We start from the raw sequence: 20,298 nt of genomic DNA, 5'->3' as shown, positions 1-20,298 counted from the left end.
CTATTGTACTTACATGTAAAGTTGCATCTCATTTTTGTAGATAGTTCTGCATTTAGGGTATCTTCCTGGTGTTATGAACACACCAATTTATCTTCTATCCCTTCACTAATGCATAGAAGACTTTGGACAAGAGTTATCCTACATAATTATTAACCTCCTGCCTGCTGGCAAAAGGGTATTTCTAGGATACTACAACATACATTTTTTCTAGTATTTGCATTGAGCTTTGTTTATTTTCAGAGTGATGTCAACTCTCAGCAAACTAACAGAAGCAAAAGTACTTGCTAGATCGAAAGTCAGGATTTCATTTTTGATTAATGTGATAGATAACATGACCTTTCTGAGAACATGCTAACTAATCTTTTAGTGCCACCAGTAATAAAAGTATCTTTGAGAGTGCAGATAGATTAGCAACATTCCCCAAGGTCACACATTCCAGACAATATTAAATATTTTTCCTTCTCTTTCAAAGGCACATTTTCTGTTGACATTGGAATGTTGGCTTGTTGTTTTACACAGAATGGTAGGAATCTGAACTACAATCTCCCTATAGTAATTTTTATCACTATTTTTATTGTACCTCACTTCCAAGGTGTTACGAGACTACAAATGAGTATCAGAGACTACCATGGCTACAGGTGTAATAAAGCTGGTAGGAATATAAAGGAAAGAAGTCAAGCAGTGAAGCCGAGGGTGCAGGGAAGGGTCATAACCAGTGGACAGAGCCTAGGCTGGAATGCAGAAGGCAGATTTTTTCTATTCTGATGATTGCAGCTGGATCACAGAAAAACTGTGGTTAGGGATCTCTGGAAAATGCTGGTTTGGGAAAAAAAATCCAAAAGTATTATTTCCACCTCCATTATGATTTTTATGGCCAATTTATTAGGTGCAAACTGGAGGATGACTGCACTGCCTTCTCCAGCACCCAGGAGCTGTTGGCCTTTCATTCAGCCTGGGCTTACATGGGATGTGGGGCTGCCCTCCCCTCCACCCTGCAGGCAAGAGGTGGCTGATACATTTGCTCTATTTCTGCTGGTTTGGTAGGGGAACTAATTAGGCAGGCAGATAGTGCCTGGAATATGTTTAGAAAAAAGGTTATTCTTTGTATTCTTTCCCTTATCTTGTTTTTAGTAATTTGCCTTTTATTGCCTACCTTTATATCCTCTGAGCATTGATGCTGAATGCTAAATAGTCTGGATGAATGTATTTCAAATTTATCGTAAATTTTACAGATTCTAGATTTATTTTCCTTATCTATTGCTTTCTCTCAGAGCGCTGTAGCTCCCTAAGCTTTTTCTCTCAGTCTTTAGGATTAGGATGACCCTGGAGCCCAGAAATTTGTAGTTCTATTTCTTTTAATTCTATTTGATATAGGAGGCTCCTGTGATCTTGGCAGTGATTAATGAATCCTTAAGGCTGGAAAAGACCTCCAAAATCATTGAGTCCAACCTTTGACTGAACACCACCATGTCAGCTAGACCACAGCACTGAGTGCCACCTCCAGTCATTTCTTGAACACTTCAGGGGTGCTGACTCCACCACCTCTCTGAGCAGCCTGTTCCAATCCTTAATCACACTTTCTGTGAAAATATTCTGGTGTCCAACCTGAACCTCTCCTGGTGCAGCTAAAGGCCATTTCCTTTTGTGCCATCTCTGCTTGCCTGGGAATAGAGACCGTCTCCCACCTGGCTACAGCCTTTTTTCAGGTGGTTGTAGGGAGTGGTGATGTCACCCCTTTTCTCCAGGCTAAACATCCTCAGGTCTCTCAGCCACTCCTTTTAGGACTTATACTTGAAACCCTTCCCAACTTCACTGCTCCTCTCTGGACACACTCTGGATTTTCAATGTACTTTTTGTAGAGAGTGGCCTGGAACTGGACACAGAATTTGAGGTGTGGTCTCACCAGTGCCAAGTACAGATCTTCCCTAGTCGGGCTGGCCACTTTATTGCTCCCACAAATAGGCCAGGATACTACTGGCCTCCCACAAATAGGCCACCTGGGCATGTGCTGGTTCATGTTGAGCTGGCTGTCAACCAGCACCCCCAAGTCCTTCTTCTCTAGGCTGCTTTCCAGCCACTCTTCCCCAGGCTCATAATGCTGCATGGTGGTGTTGTGACTGAAGTGCAGCACACGGCACTTTGCCTTATTGAATCTGATGCAGTTGGCCTCAGCCCATTGATGCAGCCTGTCTAGATCCCTCTGCAGAGCCTTCCTACTGCCCAGTGGATCAATACTCCCACACAAATTAATGCCATCTATGAGGTGACTAAGGCTTCCTTTCATCCAGGTCTTTTGTAAAGGTGTTAAATGACGAGCACCAATACTGGGCCCTGGGGAACATCACTAGTGACTGGGCACCAGCTGGATGTGGTTCACCGCCAAGGTCAGGTGTGTGAGAGCCTGCTGCTCTCAGACCAAGGGGAGGCCTGATAGTGCATGCATTTCCCTGACCCAAAATCTGATTTTGGTGACTTCAGGAACCTTGTTTTGGCAGGGTAAGGCTGGTCACTCTCTGTGGCAGTCAGCCCTCCTTGACGCCACACCCAGCTGGACAGCTGCAGGGATAAGAGGTGTAATCCCCAGTGAGGCATGCATTTGGATGTCTGAGAGTGGGGATTGATGTGTGCTGGGTGATGTCCATCCTCTCAAGAGCTGGTGGAGATGTGAGTAGGAGCAATAGCAGGATGTAAAAATCTCCTCTCCAGCCTCCTTGAGAATGGCTTCTGTGTATGTGGGACGACACCCAGGAGAACAATACAGTAGTGCAGCTGAAAAAAATGCTGTATGACTAGTATGGAACTGAAAATGTTCTTGGGGTGAACTGAAAGATGCCTGGGGTTTGAGAGAGCATATAAGGACAGTTAGGACAAGGGAACACTTGGCTTTTGAGAAAGAAGTCGTTGGAGTCTTGATACCTCCTTTGGGGAGAATGGATAGTATGTGACAGTCACTGGTGTGTGTGTGAGTCACTGCTGGCTGCGAAGTGAGGCAGCAGTTCACGCCTCCCAGCAGGAGCAGAGCTGTGAAGCCAGGCAGTGCTGAGGCACCAGTGTTTGCACTCCAGGCATCTGGAGGTGCAAACCACATGGTTTGTGGGCAAACAGCAGCTTGTCCTTATGCTACCACACATACAGTTCATCAACATGGTGTTTATGAAGGCATTTGAGTGCTTGCAGGCACATACCTGTAACTTGGATGGGTTCAACATTTTTCAGTATGAGTCTGTCTAGTGGGATGGGCTGATCTAGGACTGTGCAAAATCCCCCCTCTCTTATGAAGGACTGCAGCTCGGGAGTGAGGGAAGGACAGACAGAGATTAAATTGGTGTCTGAGCCTCCATATTTCTGGGAATAGAAAATGAAGTTGGTTAGCAGGTTGTCTGCCATCTGCTCATGAAGTATAGGCACTAAACAACTCCAAATTATGTGTTTTCTCTTATCAAAGATACACAGACAGCTTATTTGCCTGAGGAATCTTGGAAAAAACTGACTGGTACCTGGAGATCTCCTGCAATGTCACACTTAGCATTAAAAAGCTACAAAAGAAACACTATACAAGTCCACAAGCAGAAGACAGTCATAAGCATTCCAAAAGTATTTTCCCCCTTTCCCTCCTTATTTTAATAGCAGTTTTTTTTTCCTCCTTTCCTTGGGGGTAAGTTTTCTTATCTCTCCTCCTGCATATGCACAGGACAGAATTCCTGGAGCTCCAGATGAGTAGCAACCCTTCACAGAAGGTTCACCAAAACATGTGCATGGGACAACCCCCAAAGAGATTTGCCTAAGGGTACCAGGTCCCTTGAATTTCTGCTTCCTTTACCAGCCCTGTTGCTAAGGGATGGTGCTGCAAATCTAAAGCCTTTCACTGCATGCTTTCTCTATCTCCCTTCTCTCTAAAGCAGAACATCTGCTTCTTAAAAAAATGCCCAAAAACCCTAGGAGATTATCACAGGTTTATTTAGACTCAGTTTACATCAGTTTCATAAACTTAATTAGCTAAATGCACTCCTATACTGAAACTTTAGGAATTTCAGGTCATCCAGTTCTTCTGTTGGTGTCTAAATACAAATATTTATCATCTATAGCACTCTATAGAATCATTTATCAAGAAACATTTTCTTAAAAGGAGTCATTATATCTCATTTTTAAAATTGGGGAAATCAAGGCAAAGAGGACAACAAGCAGTATAGCCAATCTTGAATAATATTAACCTTTCTCTGTTTTTTTTTTCCTTTTAATTTTTTCTTCTTTCTAGCAGTTCTGATATCTTTGTGATAAAAAATTCTCAGGTTGCAGGGACCGTTAGAAAAAGTCTTACATTCCTGAAACTTTTCTGAGCTTTAGGAGTCCAGCACATCAGAACAACATTAGGAAGCTATTAAGGTCTTTTAATGTAAATTCTGCCAGTAATAGTGTTCCTGTACCATACTGAGCCTATAAACAGGCTTTTGAATCAGTGTTATGGTTTGCTAGTCACATAAGGAAGTATTAGCTGTTCTTCATGCTGATTAGTCATCTTGTATTTTTATCATTAGATCAATCTTCCAAAGTACACTCAAAAGCCATGCAAAAGTTAAAAAAATGAAACAACTGCAACCATGTGTATCTCTAGACATTATTACCTTTTTGTTACGTTTAATTTTGGTAATTAGTAGGAAATCATCAAATAAAAAGAGGTAGACATCAAGGAGTCTTGTGCTTTCTGAGAAGGAAAACAAAAAATCAGTTTTATGGTGTGATTATTTTAAGGAATTGCTACTACTAAGATGAGGCACATCTATGAATCACTGCACCTTACAGAATGCTTTTAACAAAGCAGCCTTGTCTCCAGTATAGTTCACAGCTAGTCGTCCTCCAGTCTTCATTCTCAAATGCACTAAATAATATGTTTCAGTAATTTTGGCTACTAAATTTGTACCTTGTAGCAGCTGCCTCATTCTGATATAACAACTACTTGCTTGCCAGGAAAAAGGACAATAAACAACCATACAAACTATCATCCTATTGGCAACTTGGCTGTATCTCAGTCTCTCTCTGATAAACTATGCAGTTGCTTTTTCTTTCCTGCACCTGCCCAAAAGCTGTTGCAGAGGTTCATTCTGGACCTACCATAACAATGTATAATTCTGTTAAGCTATCTCTGGACACCAGGGGATTCAGAGACTTCACCTGCTAGCATCAGCTTCCCTTCATGAAGGAGAAGTCTGTTCGCTGAAGACAAAATGTTTTCACTGCTGTTTTCTTTTAAGTTGTGCTTCAAACACTTGACCCAAAAAAAGAGAGAGAGAGAATGGTAGAATCATGCATAATGGATGATGAACTAGGAAGCAACTAGCAGCTAAACAAGACAAGCATTTGTGTTTTCTTACCTCAGGCTAAGTACATCACACTATAAGTGTGCATCAGCTGATAACTTAGCATGCCTGTGTTTCTTCAGCAGTGCTATTGCTTAAATGTGTTTATCCTTTTGCAAAGTTAAGCTGGGTTTTACTTTTCCAAATTCAGTTTAATAGTGTTTACAGCCCTGTTTTTATGTGAACAGACATAATCCTTGAGATGAGACCCACTTGATGATGTTACCATAGTGCTGCTTAAAGTCTGTCTGGCTAACGGGGTAACTATGGTAAAAATGTGCACACCTAGATATGCTGTGTAATTTTTGGTAATGCAATTTAAGTGTAAATGGGAAGTTTTTTTGCTCAGCTTGAGAAATGAAAGAGGCAAATAATTTCTACTTTATTGAATGCTGGTAATACATCTATCCCATTTCCTTCTGTCCCCTAAAAGCAAATATGGTAGAATCCTCCTGGACTGTATCATTGCCCTCTCTTGGACGCTGAGAGCAGCCCATGCTGCCATCCAAGACAGTGTGTGTGTTGGGGTACAGCACTTGCAGTGCCTGGGTCCTGTTGGAGCAGAGCCATCTCCACTAACTAGAATACAGACAACCAGCCAACTTTAGACCACACTATGAAGACAGATAGGAAAATAAATTCTCCTCTAGAGAAAAAAAAAGTCCTTTAAAATCTGCTTACCTCTGGGACAAAGAACCTTTTGTCACGATCCCAGACCCTAGGCCAAATTATGACCTCTTGCAGCTGCCTGAACTTCTGAAAGTTGTCCAACCACTTGACTTTCCCTTCCAGATCCCCTGAAATGTGTGAAACACCAGTTACTGCCAGGGCTGGCAAAAGAAGTCTTGTTTCTAGAAGATGCTGATACTGATTTTCTCCAGTGAAAGCTGAAGTACTTCACATGTGAGACCCCAGATAAAATCTTGAGCTCATTGTAAAAACTGTCTAAACTCTACTTAGATCAGCAGGAACAGAATTTCAATTCATGCATTCAAAGATGCTTAAATTCACTGCTAAATGAAAAGATTGTATTTACTAATCTGTCTGGGGAACAGGAAATCATATAAAACCCAATTAAACTGTAATCTTCAAAATGTCTTCAAAAAAAGTCCTGTCATTCTAAACTGTCTGGTATGGTGAGAGAAAAATAATTTTCATTATGTACAGCCTGATAAAAAGACTGTTGAAATTAATGAGAGTTAATTTCTGAGGAAGTGTTGCCAGAAGTGACTGAGGTAAGGGGTCACTCAAAATGTAAAAAATGGGGACTGTATCTTTGCCAATTCAAGGCCATTATGGGGAAAGCTTTAATGGATCTGCAACTGAAATTTCAAGCCTTTGGATGGAGTGATATTGCAGATAATGGTTTCAGACACATACCTCCCCACCAGAAGGGGAGTGCTTGGACTAGAACTATTCCTTGTGTTACTGGTTCATTGATCAAAAAATGAAGGCACATCTTTGTCAATGTCTGTGAGTCAAGAGGGGTCACCTTTTCTATCATTGGTTTGCTTCATCTAGAGGTGTCTAATTTCTGGAAGGACCTATTTATTCTGTCAGTAATACTCTCCAAACATATACCATGGTCTTTTGGGGCCACACCTAAAACTGCTGTCATTATATATGTTAAACATATAAATATTATATATTTAAAAAATCAGGGAAAAAAATAATATCTGGACCAGCCACTTGTTTTTCGCAATAGCCAGAGAAAATCTGTAGCTGGGATAACTTTACATAGTAGGACTTTGGCATCAGTGAAAGGTCATGGACATAATATTCCCCTTGTGAGTGCAAATTTATCCTATTAAGGATCAGCCCTAAAAAAATCCTCCTTAGACATAAATCCAACTGAAAGACTTGTTTGTTAGAGATCTTTCTTGATATGGTCCAATTTGAGATCTGGTTTTAATTTTTTGCCTGTCACTGCAGATGATTCTAAGAAAATACAAGTGACTCACTGATTCCTCACTGAGTCCTGTGACATTGCTCAGAGAGGCTTTGACAGCACAAGGTGGCCCAAATAATTCCCTACAGAATGAGGGTCAGGATTGTAGGAAGGCACACACATCCTTGTTGCTTTTCTGCGGAGACACTTGAGCAATTCACACTTAAAAGGACATGCACAAAAAAGCCAAATAGCTTTCTAATTTGTAACTGCATACTTGACTTTTAACCTTTGTTACTTACTTATAGACTTTTCCACCTTCTCTTTAAGTGACTGGATAAAACTTTTCTCTGTTTCATCAGTGCTCCTCTTCCAGATGTTGTTGAGGAGGAGGGGATACCGCGTCAGTCGATGTAGAGGAGCAACCAGCAGCTCTGGCAGATGCAATCTTTTGCACTGTTCATTTTGTTCACACCACTGATGAAGACAAAGAAAATGTGCCTTAGGTTTCAGCTTCCTCCTGGCTAGGAGGTAGCAAACAGTTTTCAGTATCATTAGCTGACTGTAACAAGACAGGGACTAATGAAAGATGAGTGTCTCACTCAGTGAGAACAAGGGCAATATAAAGTTTCTTGTCATAACCCAACAAGTATATAAACCACACAGCCACTCATTCACTCTTCAATCCCTCCTGTGGGATGGGGAAGAGAAATGGGAAATAAAAAAAAAAGTTTATCAGTTTGAGATAAAGGCAGTTTAATAGAATAGAAACAGAATGGAAGAAATAACAGAATATACAAAACAAGTGGTGCACAATGCTCACTGGTCCATGCCTAGCCAGTCCCAGAGCAGAGGCCCCTCCAGCCAGCTTTCCCTCTAGTTTATAAACTGAGGATGACACCATATGGTGTGGAATACCCCCTGGGTCAGTTTGGGTCACCTGTTGTGGCTGTGTCCCCTTCCAGCTTCTTGTGCCCACCACACTCCTCACTGGTGGTGGTAAGAGACAGAAGAGTCCTTGCCTTAATGCAAACCGCTTAGCAACAAGCAAACATCAGTGTGATATCAAAATTATTCTCATCTTAAATGAAAACCACAACACTACACCAGCTACTAGGAACAAAATTAACACGATCCTAGCCAAGCCAGGAACAGCTCTCTACAGAGGGAATTGCCCCTCCAGATTCAGTTTCTGCATTGCTGCTTACCATTCCAGATGCTCTGGTCATGCTGTCATATCAAGTAGGGCTCTTATTTAGCTGCTGTTTTGGTTTTATCAGGAAGCCCAGAGAAAATTAACCTCAGTTAGATTTGTAAGCCATCTTATATTTTTGGGTCACTGCTACTTGCCACTGGGGAACATTTTTCCTAGGTGTGGATGTATGAAATCTTCATCAGGGAGCAAGTGATGTGAAACTCTAAGGCCCAAGCTGCAGAGCTTGCTTGCCACAACAAGATGTCCTTCCAATTTTGGGCTAGCTTTGAGAAAAGCCTACTACTTCAGGTTTCTCTTTCTAAACCTGTAATGTTTAAGATTAATCTTTATTTACAGGACACACTGATTGGCTAGTGATATCAGAAAGAGCAGAGCCTGAGATTCCCACCACTACACTGGCTGGTGTCAGCAAAGACAAAATCTGCTGTAGTACTGCAACTTGATAAAGAGTCCACTGTTTGCTCTTTCCAGCCTTAGAGGGAGGTAAATTCTCCCTTACTGGTAGTGTTTTGATGCCTAAGTAAAACATTTCAAATTTATTTTTGTGTTTTTTTTTTTCCCTGTAATTATTTCACTTTGTTAAGGTGGAGGTCACTGAGTCAAGAGATTATGTGCAAAACATGTGAAAGAAGCTAGTAGTTTGTATTTTCTGCCTGCAAAAAGGCAGCCCAGCTCTTCTCCCCCTTATCTGTTCTAAATTACAAGCAGGGACTTCCACACGTGCAGGTGAACATACACTCAGAAGGGTGACTTCCCATTGCTGATAGGCTCTGCAGTTCAGAAATCCATGTGAAATGCTGTCTACACAGTTTTGCTTCTAATGAACATTCCTAGTTTGCTGTTAAAATCCTGTCATAAGGTAGGAAGGCTGAAGACAACAACAATAAGAAGAGCAATAACATCACTTTACCTTCAGGTAGATGCCAAAATCTTCTCTCCGTCTCAGTTTTTCTAAGTAGAAGATGGCAGAAGTATAATTAAGGCAATAAATCTGATGTGTCTGGCAGAGGTCACGCTGGAAAAACTGCAGAAAAGGTTTGTAAATTTATCAAGAAAGAAAAATATAATGACAAAGAGAGAAACAGGGGTTTGGGTTTGTAATGTGCATTTTATATGAGATTTCCTTGTACCTAGGAAAATAGGGAAAGAGGGAATTAAAAAAGTAAAGGGCAGTTTAAACAGCAATAGAACTGTAAAGTAGTAAAAATACAATGCTTCAGTAATGCATGGGAGTAGAGTTTTCACAGATCTGCAGAGGTGTGACAGTCTTAGACCTTGTTCTCATTAGAAATAAATGATGTGAAATACATACGGAAGTTGAAGATGAAACTCACTATTTCTGAAACAGCTTTGATGACTTCATGTAGCATGGTCTCTTATACCTGAGTATGCTCTTAGAAATAACATCATAGCCTCATTTACATTGGAGATGTTAAATGTCATACGTGATAAAATGCAGCTTTGTCTGGGATTTTGTCTGTCTACACAAGTATTATCAATAAGAATGCCTGAAGTCAGAGGTCACAGGGACAAGAAACAAAGCTCTAGCCTGAATTTCTCTGTGAAAAATCTTAAAACTGAGGTAGAGACTTCTAGGATTTCCCAGAAGTTTTCTAATGGCCTCTACTGCTAGGGAAGGTTCCGGTCAATCAATTGATTTTCTATCTTCATTAATATTTCCAACTTTATAGGCATTGGGAAGCTGAGCAGGAATTAGAGCTCCTGTACACTGCTATTCAGACAACTGCCTTGTTTACCACACAGACTGACTAAAAGAGTTGCAGGGTAGGCAGGGCTTGGCAGTGGTAGGACAGCTGTGGCTGCATCTCTCCCTTGCTTAACAGACACAGGCCAAAGTTTAATTTCAGTGTCAATGAGCTCTTAATTAAGCAATCAGAAACACTTGTGGGTCTGATCTATGGAGTAAAGGAGGATCAGTGTGAAGGAGTGGGAGGAGGCAGTGATGAGGCTGGGGTCTGGTTTCAGGGAAACATCTTTCATAGGGTGGGAATCTTGCCTCTGCCAGTGGAAAAGTCTCCTCAGAGTTTGGGCTGCTGTTCCCCAGGGAGGGAAAATCTTTGCACACTTGATTCTGCATACAAGGCACCTTTCCATGACTGCTTCAAACATGCCAATGAATATAAATAAAAATACCTTTCTGATAAGAACAACCTAAGGCTGAGGCCAAACTGCCCATAACAGATATCACAGACTTGACTGACCTGGTTGCTCTGGAGAACCTGTATGCCATGATAAATGGTCTGCTGCTTGTATTAAAAGCAAGAATACTTTAAATTGTGTTACCGTTCTGAGTACGGAGCTGAAATCCATAGGATAGTCTGACTTGCTGATGTGCTTCTTCACAGTTTCAAAAAACGTTTTCAGAAAACTGAGACTTATCTAAGTAAGGGGGAAAAGAATAAAGATAAATTAGCATTAGTGACCCAAAGTTAAGATTAAAGCAGCTTTTTCTTCCATTCCTGGCCTCTCTAAAGGCTCCAAGTGTAATGGGTGCCTATACCTATCTCTACCATTCCCAGAATTGTCTTCAGAATTATGCCCAGAATGCCTTCATTAGTCAGAAGCTAAGACAAATCTATACAAATACCCACTTATGCTGTGATAATGCCTGATGAGAAAAGCTTTGAAACAAGATTAGTTAGTCCATTAAACTTTTCTTAGGGTAGCAGCTGTATTTAACATGGATTGACATTAAAAATGACAATGGGTGAATGGTATCTGCTGGAAAACAATGGTTGTGTATGACAGGGCTGTGGCAGTTAAGGAAGCCTTCATGGTCTGTGAGGAAGACATCATCTTTCACTCATTTTGAGTTTGTTTCATACTATTGAAGGTGAAGGAAATATCTGTAAAATACTACAAAAACTCACATATTCCACATAAGTTAACTTTACATGTTTATATTGGCTTCAAAATCCCTACCTTATCAGTCAGTTGGGGCTGCAAGCCTGCTCCTAAGCCCACACTTTCATCCTGAACACACAAATTTCACTATTCACACTATTTTCACATGAATTCACAACTGAGCTTAGCTGCTGACCAAATGTTAGGCCAGAAGGGCACATCAATCTGCTGTGATACTGCTACAGACTGCTTTGTTTGGTGTATTTATGTGGGCAAGGATGCTTATGGGATGATGCTCATTCTTTAATTTTGACCTTTACAATTTTACAGCATACATTTTTTTCAGGGATTCAGCCTGCTGGCAAGAGGATATGCATACTGCAAAATGTATGAGAAAAGGCACCAAAGGCATTGGGAGCAGCTTCTTTCTTCTACATTTAATCAATATTTAAAGTATGCATAACAGATGATCATGTATTATCCTCATTAATAAGGACAACAAAATCAGAAATTAAAGCTAGACATTTTTTAAGATAATTCTCTCAAGACATGATCAAGCTCCAGCCAAACCCAAAGCTAAGTGAAAGACAGCAATATATCCCACTCCCTTCTTTGAACAAGAACAAGGCAATCAACAACCACACATCTGCTGAGCTCTAGTAGTTTCCTACATGTACAGTCTTAGTCCACAATAAGCCAAAGGTGAAACCTGTCAGCTAAAAATCTTTTTCCTTGTATCTCCAAACCTACTGGTTGATCATGCAGCAGCTCACCAGGTGTGAGATCTGTGACTGAGCAGCAGTGCCTTGCTCATGTGTTTGAGTTCTGGCTAATTCTCCTTACTGTGAAGACCTTTCCCAGTTGTCTTGTTTTGGCTAGAAAGGGAGAGATTCAGTAGTAGGGCAAGGGAATTACAGTAAGGGAAATAAATGAACCCCAACAGCTGATTTAGGGCATGTGATGTGATTGTGAGTAATTAATCAACTAAAACAACTGCAGAGGTATTTCCAAAATTCACTTTGCAATGAAGGGTGAGTTGTCCTGTAAAAAGACCCTCAAGCTAAAAAAAAAACTTATTTTGTTTCAAAAGTAATGTAAAAGCTATTTTTGACTTAGGGGTTTTTGACTTTCAGGAGCTGAAATGGGTCTCCCAGCAACTGGCTAAAAGCAGCAAAGAGCTGGAGCACATCACAGCCAAGCCTTGTGGCCTCCCTCCTCCTGGACATGAACACAGAACATCCAGTCTCTGTGGGAGAGATCCTCACACACATGCCAAGGGACACCTCAGCTGGAGAGAAAGGGTCAGCATTTTGTTTTAACTTGCTCTTTTGGAGTGGCAGAATAGACAGCAAAATCTTTGTGCCTATCTGCTTGCAAAAGGGGACTTGTTATGCAGTTATTTTTCCATGCTTTCTGTTTTGGTGTAGAGATAGGGTAGTTTAGCTTCATCTCTTTTAAAAGGTTGCTGCTTATGAGAATTAGTCTCAAACTTGTGTTTACTTCAGAAACCACTACCAAATGAGCTCTCCCCCATGTTTAAAATGCCATGTTTCTTTGGCTGGAGATACAAGAGGATGAGTTGCACTGGTGATATTTGACTCTCACTGATATACCACATAGAAAAGAGGAAAAGGTGGATTATTTGAACAAAGTTCCAAATGTGAGCATTGAAACTAAATAAGAACCAACAACTTTGGTTTGTTGTATTCTTTTATTGGGCTGATTGATTTCTGATCTGAGTAACACTTTTTCTACTCACCTTGTTTAACTCCTCTAAGTTTGCAAAAAGTCTCCACAAATCCACATCCAAGAGAAATTCATTACTCTGGAGATATTTCAGAGTGTTCATAAATATCTTTAAAACCAAAATAAAGCCATGTTAATTACTGTTTGTGCCAATTCAATAAAAATTCCACCCCCCCTTCCCTCCCCCCCCCCCCCCCGTCAAATAACATTTTTACTGAAATTAATGAAAGGATTGTTTGATTTAGGGAAGGCAGACAATGGCATTGTGAGAAAAGTTTCCTGATCTGCCTGAAGGTAAAATATTGTTTTGTGCAGAAGAGGGTTATGAGTGATGTCTCTGGGGTTTCTCTGTGGTTACCATGGAGGCAGCTGTGTCCCTGCTGTGCCTCTGGGCAGAAGAGGGGCAAATGAACCCCCTGCAGATCCCTGCGTGAAGGACTCAGTCACATCAGAGTCACAGTCACTGATTTCTATGACCTTTCTAAATGCTCTCCTTCCTTCCCATGCAACTGCTGGTATCTAAATTGTTTAATGTTACTATGAGGAAAAAAGATATTCTTGGATTAAGGTAAGTAGAGGTCCTGTGGAGGATTTTAATCTCTTTGGATTGTTTTATTAGCCTGTGTTCAGTGAAAACTGTTGTGTATTTATTGGCTGTTTAAGATTTTATATTTTTTAATCTAATTGAGTTGTGCTGAATCTGACCTGAATCTGAAAACATCTTAAAACTTATAGGTTACTGTGTAGATTTTTTTTTGTTTATGTGTATAAACCATCATGAAAAAACCTGTCATCCAGGTGCCAAGACTGAATAACTAGTGAGAGTGCTTGCTTAGCCTTGTGCAATTCTTCAGTTACCATGACCTGGTTGTCCTGAGATCTTAAAATGGATTTATGGTGGTCTAAAGCTCCCTGTGGAGATTCATTAAAATCAGTGGAATATTTATATACTTGGAAGTAAGCAGGTATCTTTAAAACTGGTTACCCAAGTGCAATGGGTTCTTTCTTCAGCAGGCGAGTTTGGGAAACTGGCATGGATTGAATATTTCATTATTCATGGGCCATGCAGGGCTGGCTTAGGCTTGTCTGTGGGTTCCTACATCATACTCACAAGGAGCCTGCATGCCTGCTGTTATCTTAATTCTTCCCAGTATTCACCACTTTTTAAACTTTTCAGATTTCTAAACAAAGTGTATAGAAAGAAGAATGATCTGGTCCTGCCTTGAACCAATAGCTGGTCCTGCTATCCTATTTTCTGTCCATTCCTGTTCTGCCCCACCAAGGAGCAATTCAGCCCACTCTTCTATTTATTTCCTTTACTTTGCTCTTGTATTGTGCAGGATAACTTTTCAGCAACATGGAAAATGTTTCACAAATCTCTTTTCTTTGACTTAATAAGAAATCAGAAATTGTCTGTGTCGACTAAGAGAAAAATGATTTGTGGAAGCTTCCATCCTTTTGAATGGATACACTAACTTTTGATGTGTGGCGAATATAAATAGTGCAGCTATTCTTGTAGCAGTCTGTAATATTCCTGTCCATATTTCAAACTCTTAAAATTCACTGTATTGGAGGTAATACAGTGTTTTTGGGAGAGGAGTTATTTTCAGTGTACTTGTTTTTGTGTAACATTAAAACTACAGGTCTGCTGAATTCTGAGGTTTTCATGCTCCTGTCAGGATAATCTAACCACAGCTCTATATCAAGTTAAATGACAAATATAATGTTGCACACTAGCAATATTAGCAACTGTACAGAAATAACTGGTTGCAGCATGGTTTCAGTACAGTGCTTGTGAGAGAACTAATGGAATATCAGTTGAATATCCTGGAAGGCTCTGCAGTCAGGTGGTAGTTACAAAGCACTAGATTGCATCACTCAAAAGTGATGTTTAGAAATATACCATCATAAAGACATAAAAGGGAGCTATACAAACAGGATGAGCAGGCAAGGTGAGAAGAAAAACCAGATGCTTAAGTAATTCCTCCACAGATCTCTAATGAGAGGTTTCAGGAGGCTTTGTGTCCATCACAGCAGAACAAATAATATTTCATTATTTTTGTGAAGTGAAATCTGACATTACCATCTTGAGAACCAGCAAATGATCCAGAAAGTAAGTGCATTCACTTGTGAAAAGTTCCCACACTGCTGCTTCTTTTTTCATTTCTAACTGGCTGTTGACATCTTTCTGCTCAGTCTGTTGCTCATTTATAAATTCATACCAAGATTTACTCTATTGATTGAAGAAGAGAGAAAAAAATGTTGCATCAGCTGCTTCAGACTATATGAAAAGAATCTGTCCTATTTACTGTGTAAATTTTATCTACCAGTATTAGCTATTTTTCTTCTGAAAGCTTAAAAGTGCCTTTAAAATATTTTAAACCCCACCATTCTTATCTAAAACACAATATAAACACACTGAATTTGAAAGCAACACAATGTGATAGTCTATGTTTAGGTATGTTGTATTAAAAATTAGTGGGCAGCTTGCAAATGCTATGGAATTTGCTCTTGTGTGGATGATATCTTCTTATTTTCTAGATGATGATAAAATCAAGGTACAAAGGACTAGGTTATAGTCACTTGGAAGTTGTTTTGTTTAGTCCTAAGGTGGCCACTATCACATTATGGACCTGCTCCAAAGTCACAAGTCCATATATAAATTAGACACTGACAGGAGCCCTCAGCAATTGTGTGTGGGGAGCTGCAGATAACAGCCTGCTGTGAGAAGCAAAAGGTTTGCTTCAGAGAGGGGATGGTGTTAGGTGGCTAGGGGTCAGAAGCCTTCTTTGTCTGGGAGACAGGCTTTGGTGGCTTTTCTAGAGCCAAACCTTGTTGTTAGCAATGACCTGCGTGTGGCTGCTCTGAACACAGCAGTGGGGGTGGCTGTGTCCCATTTGACATCTCTCTGATGCTATAGTTTCTTTCCTCTGCTTTTCTAGTACCTGTAGTACACTGTAGATGTTGCCTAGAGACCTTTTACTGAAGGTGATACCTTCTAGGGTAATCTGGAACCCTGGCAAAGTCCAGGTGATTTTGAGGGTCCTTGCTAATCTACTCTGACCCTCAGTTTCCCACTTGCCCCTCCATTTGTCATTTTGACAAAAATATATCATATACTTATGCATTCATTTAACAGAAAGGCTCATATCCAGATTAATGAACTGAAAAATGTTAGCTTATAAAGAACATAAAATTCCCCCTTCCATCCTGAAGTATCCTTGATACAGTATACTGAGTATTTTGATACCTTAAAGCAGAAAAAATCATCTGTGCAGCGGTCTGTGATCTTAACAGTAGAAAGACAACTTTCCAGATCAGAGGCTTGCTTCTGTTTGTCTTTACCCTGTTGAATGACAAGAAACCACCCCTGATTCATACAGTGTTTTAAAGACTGTTAAGACGTTTACCCCTCTTGCCCCCTAATCCTTAAGGAGTTTGCCCTTAAATGAGTGATTTATCTATATTTCCAGGCTCTTCTACACAGAGACAAGGCAGTGATGGCAGGTTTCTTTGTAGCTGTGGGTGGGCTGTGGAAGTGCCTCAGGTTTGGATGTGTAAGACTATTATTTACATAATACACAAGTCTTTGACAGAGCAAACCATTGGTAACAGGCAATGGACTACCCTTGGAAGACAGAACAAATGAAATGTTTGCTTCCCTTAGCACTGTCAGAGATAGGGGACAACATATTCATAGTTGCTATCCTGTCATAGATATACAAATTTATGTGTTTTTTTATTTTTAATTTTTTGAGCTACATATGGGAAAAAGCTCCCTCTGCAGAGTACTGTCTATAAAATGAGCTTTCAGAAAGCTAAAAGAACAGCAGGGCATTATGTGAGGGACCATGAAATAAAAACAATTACTTTTGTTTGGCTTTGTTTATTCAGGCCTTGTGAAAGATTTAAACATTCTTTATGAACTCTAATTTAGTACTGTGGGCACAGACTTATAAGGTGTTTGCGTAAGTTTTATCTGTTCTCTGGAACAGTATATTCCCACTTCATGGATTTCTATTATCTGAACTTTAGGCACTGAACTCAGGCCAATTTTGAAATATGTGTTTGATTATAATATTTGAAACTTAGGGTTTAAGTTCAGCTCCTAATTTTGAAAGATAGATTGAAATAGGGCAGAAAAAATAATGCAGTTAATATATATGCACATATATATGAACCAGTGTACCAGCAAATGAATGTTCATGAATTACATTTTTTGGCATTTAATAGTCTTAGAAATCACTTTTGTCTAATTATCAAATGCTTTTTATTGCAGATTCAAAGTATTTTGCTGAAATTTAAAAATCCTCAGGTTTTGGTCATGCTCCTTCAAATGCTATGAAACTACTATCAGATGAAGAGGGAGTTCTTGTACATATAAACCTAAATACTTGCATTGTTTCTGCATGCACAAACTATTCTTTTATAAAATGCAAAAAATACTGGGAAGGGACTTTTCTTAATTACATGCTTTGGGAAGAAAATGTTATCAAGAAACTTGTAAGTAATTTTTGAATACTGAAAAGTATACAGAAAGGAAATTCAGATACCTTAGTAAGTGAAAGTTTTCATAAATGGAAAAGATAACAAATTGTGTTAGACAAAGAAATTCACTGTGCTTTCACTGTTGAGTGTGAGGGCACCCTGAGGACAGGAAAGGCCTAAGAAAATGTCCTGGAATGCTGCTTGTATAGGTAAAGCTTAGATCCCTTCCATGTGGGTGGCAATTCATCACATTCTCCAAAGCCCTAAGGCACACAGAAAATACAGGATACATGATGGTGAAAGCAACGATGCAACTGATTTGTCCACCTTGTGCTACCTTACTCTAGGGAGATACACGGGGCCTGCTGCCATCCCTGAATGAGAGCCCCTGCTCTCACTGCCCATCCCACTCCGCCCTCCTGGTGCCAAGGACACCTCTCCTCCCACCACCCACAGGGATGGGGAGCAGTGGCACCGACTGTTTTCATGTGCATCACATGCAATGGCTGCACTGGAGCCACCCAGTCTTCATTGCAGATGAATGTGCAAGTGGTCCCAGGGAGACTTGAGACACCTCTGAGTTCAGCTCATCTGCTGGCTGCCTTTCTCCAAGGGCAAGAAAGTAAAGGAGCTACTTTTATCCAGGTTAGTGTGGGAAAAGGCAAGGTCAGTGCAAGGAAAAATAAAATTGTAAAAATACTCACAATTCCTCGTTTGGCAAATGGCCACCTTGACTTTTTGGACTCTAATGGGCAAAACAAGTGTCATCAGTAAGGAAACAAATAGGAAAAAAGAAAACTATTATTTATAGATGCAGCTCGATAGACTATACACTGTGTGAGTATGGATTGTGAGAAAACAGAGATAGTGCTGAAGGCAGTCTTACCCCTTAGGAGTTGCAGCTGTACTGATTACCAGAGTAGGAACAGCCTTGCCTTTAATAGGGCACAGCTGTGTCCAATAAGGATGGGTGGTATGAAGAGTGGGTCATCTGGGTGAGAGGAGAGTTGGAGTCAGTTGGCTCTGCTGCTGCGAGGAGCGAGGGTCAGTGGTTGTGTTAGGGACTGTAAGGGTCACTATGTGCTGCTGGGGACAGAAAGGGTCAGGCAGTCGTGTTAGGGACAGGAAGAAATCAACCAGCTTTGTGTAGGGAAGAGAAAAGGAGCAAGTGCTATGTGGAGCCGCCCATGAGAACTCACAGAGAGAAGGTATCGAAGTCCTCCAGTAAGGTAATAAACTAACAGTGACACTCAGTTCCCATCCACTGTCAATTGGTGTCAAGCACTGACACCAACAACTGGTGGCCCATATGGGGATGAGTTCTGACAATACTCTACTTGGCTTATACTTGATACTTGACTTTATGCAGTTTGTGCACCAGACTTACAACCTATTAAGCTTGTTGGGTTCCTCCCAGGAAGAGTTAAGACTGTCTGTGGTGGGATCTTGGATGATGCTGAACACTCCTACTTGTTGCAGGTGATTGTTATGATCACTGTGTGATTCTTTACCTGGGAAAACCATCATACCTCAAGCTGATTTTTGAAGATGCTGTTTTAAAGCAAGAATTAGTTTATGCCTTCTCATTATGATAAATTTGAATTATGCAGGTTTTTAAATCTTTAAATCGATCCTATGAGCTCTAAGCCTTGGATCTGTCATGGGGCTGGCACAGTGAGGCAGACTGTAGTTTGTGGTCCTTGGTGAGGAACAGGGAAAGCTGGGGATCTGGATTTAGGAATGCACTGGTGACTTGTGAGGAGTGACTGTGTCCAGCAAGAAATCTGAAAAGCTTTTCTTTATGTGGCACCCATCTTCAGGTGTGTCAGAATCACACAGTGTTTCTGTATTTTGAAGGTCTTAGCCATTCTGGGAACGGCTGGCTTATTTGTTGTCATGAAAATACTGGTTTTCACTTTGGCTGACTTGTTTTTTGAGAAGCTTTTGATCTCTGTTAATCACAGCATACTATATTCTACAATAGATATTTGTGGAAATTGCTTGCAGGTCTGTATTTCAGTTTTGGAATGTCTTGTGAGAAACCTCTAGCCATGAGTTGGGTTTGCTACTCTTGTGATCAGAGCACTACTGCAGAGGGCAGCATGGGCAGCTTTTCTCTCTGCTTGAAGCTGTGGAGGTACCTCAGCTGCTTCCAGATGGGAATCCTGGCATGGGCTCTGGTTGCTTCTAGCCTGTGGAGGAGCAATGTGATTTGTGTCCTACCCTCTCATCTACTTGCATTTTGCATTCAACAGTAAAATGCAAGGGAAAATAGGAATCTTTAAATTGGCAATGAAGTCAGTTTGGTGTGGTGTAAACAAATCCCCCACAAAGGCTGCACCACCTCATGTTCTCATTGTATGCATCCTCCCTCCCAACCCATATGCACATGTGTTCCAGTCCCAGCTTTTGCTGGGCTCCGAGGAGCAAACCCCACCCTGTGTCTGACCTGCACTGAGCAGGAAGGATGAGTAGGGCAGGTAGTCCATGGCACCGTCTGACACCAGGAGGTCTCCAGGGAACACCTCGAGTCCAGGCAGACTCACTACCAGGGAGCTTCGCCTGCGCTCGGCTGATCTGCGAGACCAACAACAACACACGTCATCTCTGTCTTCTTGAGGCTGCAGGGGGAACTTGCTGATACAGGATGGAATCAGCTAAAAAACCAAATCACAGGAGCTATGACATACTGTGTTAAAAGAACAACAAGCAGAGAATTTCAGTGATTGACAGCAAATACG

The 20,298-nt window shown here is 40.8% G+C and overlaps 2 protein-coding genes across 3 annotated transcripts in view; one reads left to right on the top strand and one right to left on the bottom strand.

Moving 5' to 3' along the window:
- The window catches only part of EEA1 (early endosome antigen 1), a 334,518-nt gene that overhangs the window by 170,166 nt on the left and 144,054 nt on the right, over window positions 1-20,298 (top strand). Inside the window, exon 31 of the transcript XR_014952308.1 lies at window positions 12,457-12,624. The gene's annotated coding sequence lies outside the window, so the exon portion shown is untranslated. The remainder of the gene's footprint in view (window positions 1-12,456; window positions 12,625-20,298) is intronic.
- PLEKHG7 (pleckstrin homology and RhoGEF domain containing G7) overlaps window positions 1-20,298 on the bottom strand; it is a 34,726-nt gene that overhangs the window by 2,772 nt on the left and 11,656 nt on the right. For both annotated transcript variants that reach the window (XM_085570242.1, XM_085570241.1), the window contains exons 4-15: window positions 20,007-20,134; window positions 18,262-18,302; window positions 16,320-16,415; window positions 15,153-15,302; window positions 13,083-13,178; window positions 10,763-10,858; window positions 9,369-9,482; window positions 7,545-7,719; window positions 6,036-6,151; window positions 5,170-5,263; window positions 4,623-4,702; window positions 3,186-3,345 (exon numbers count right to left, since the gene is read on the bottom strand). In XM_085570242.1, the coding sequence (XP_085426368.1) occupies window positions 3,186-3,345; window positions 4,623-4,702; window positions 5,170-5,263; window positions 6,036-6,151; window positions 7,545-7,719; window positions 9,369-9,482; window positions 10,763-10,858; window positions 13,083-13,178; window positions 15,153-15,302; window positions 16,320-16,415; window positions 18,262-18,302; window positions 20,007-20,134 (1,346 nt within the window). The remainder of the gene's footprint in view (window positions 1-3,185; window positions 3,346-4,622; window positions 4,703-5,169; window positions 5,264-6,035; window positions 6,152-7,544; window positions 7,720-9,368; window positions 9,483-10,762; window positions 10,859-13,082; window positions 13,179-15,152; window positions 15,303-16,319; window positions 16,416-18,261; window positions 18,303-20,006; window positions 20,135-20,298) is intronic.

This window comes from Lonchura striata, chromosome 1A (assembly GCF_050655825.1).
Source record: "Lonchura striata isolate lonStrDom1 chromosome 1A, ASM5065582v1, whole genome shotgun sequence".
NCBI lineage: Eukaryota > Metazoa > Chordata > Aves > Passeriformes > Estrildidae > Lonchura > Lonchura striata.
This window is presented reverse-complemented; position numbering and strand designations above follow the sequence as displayed.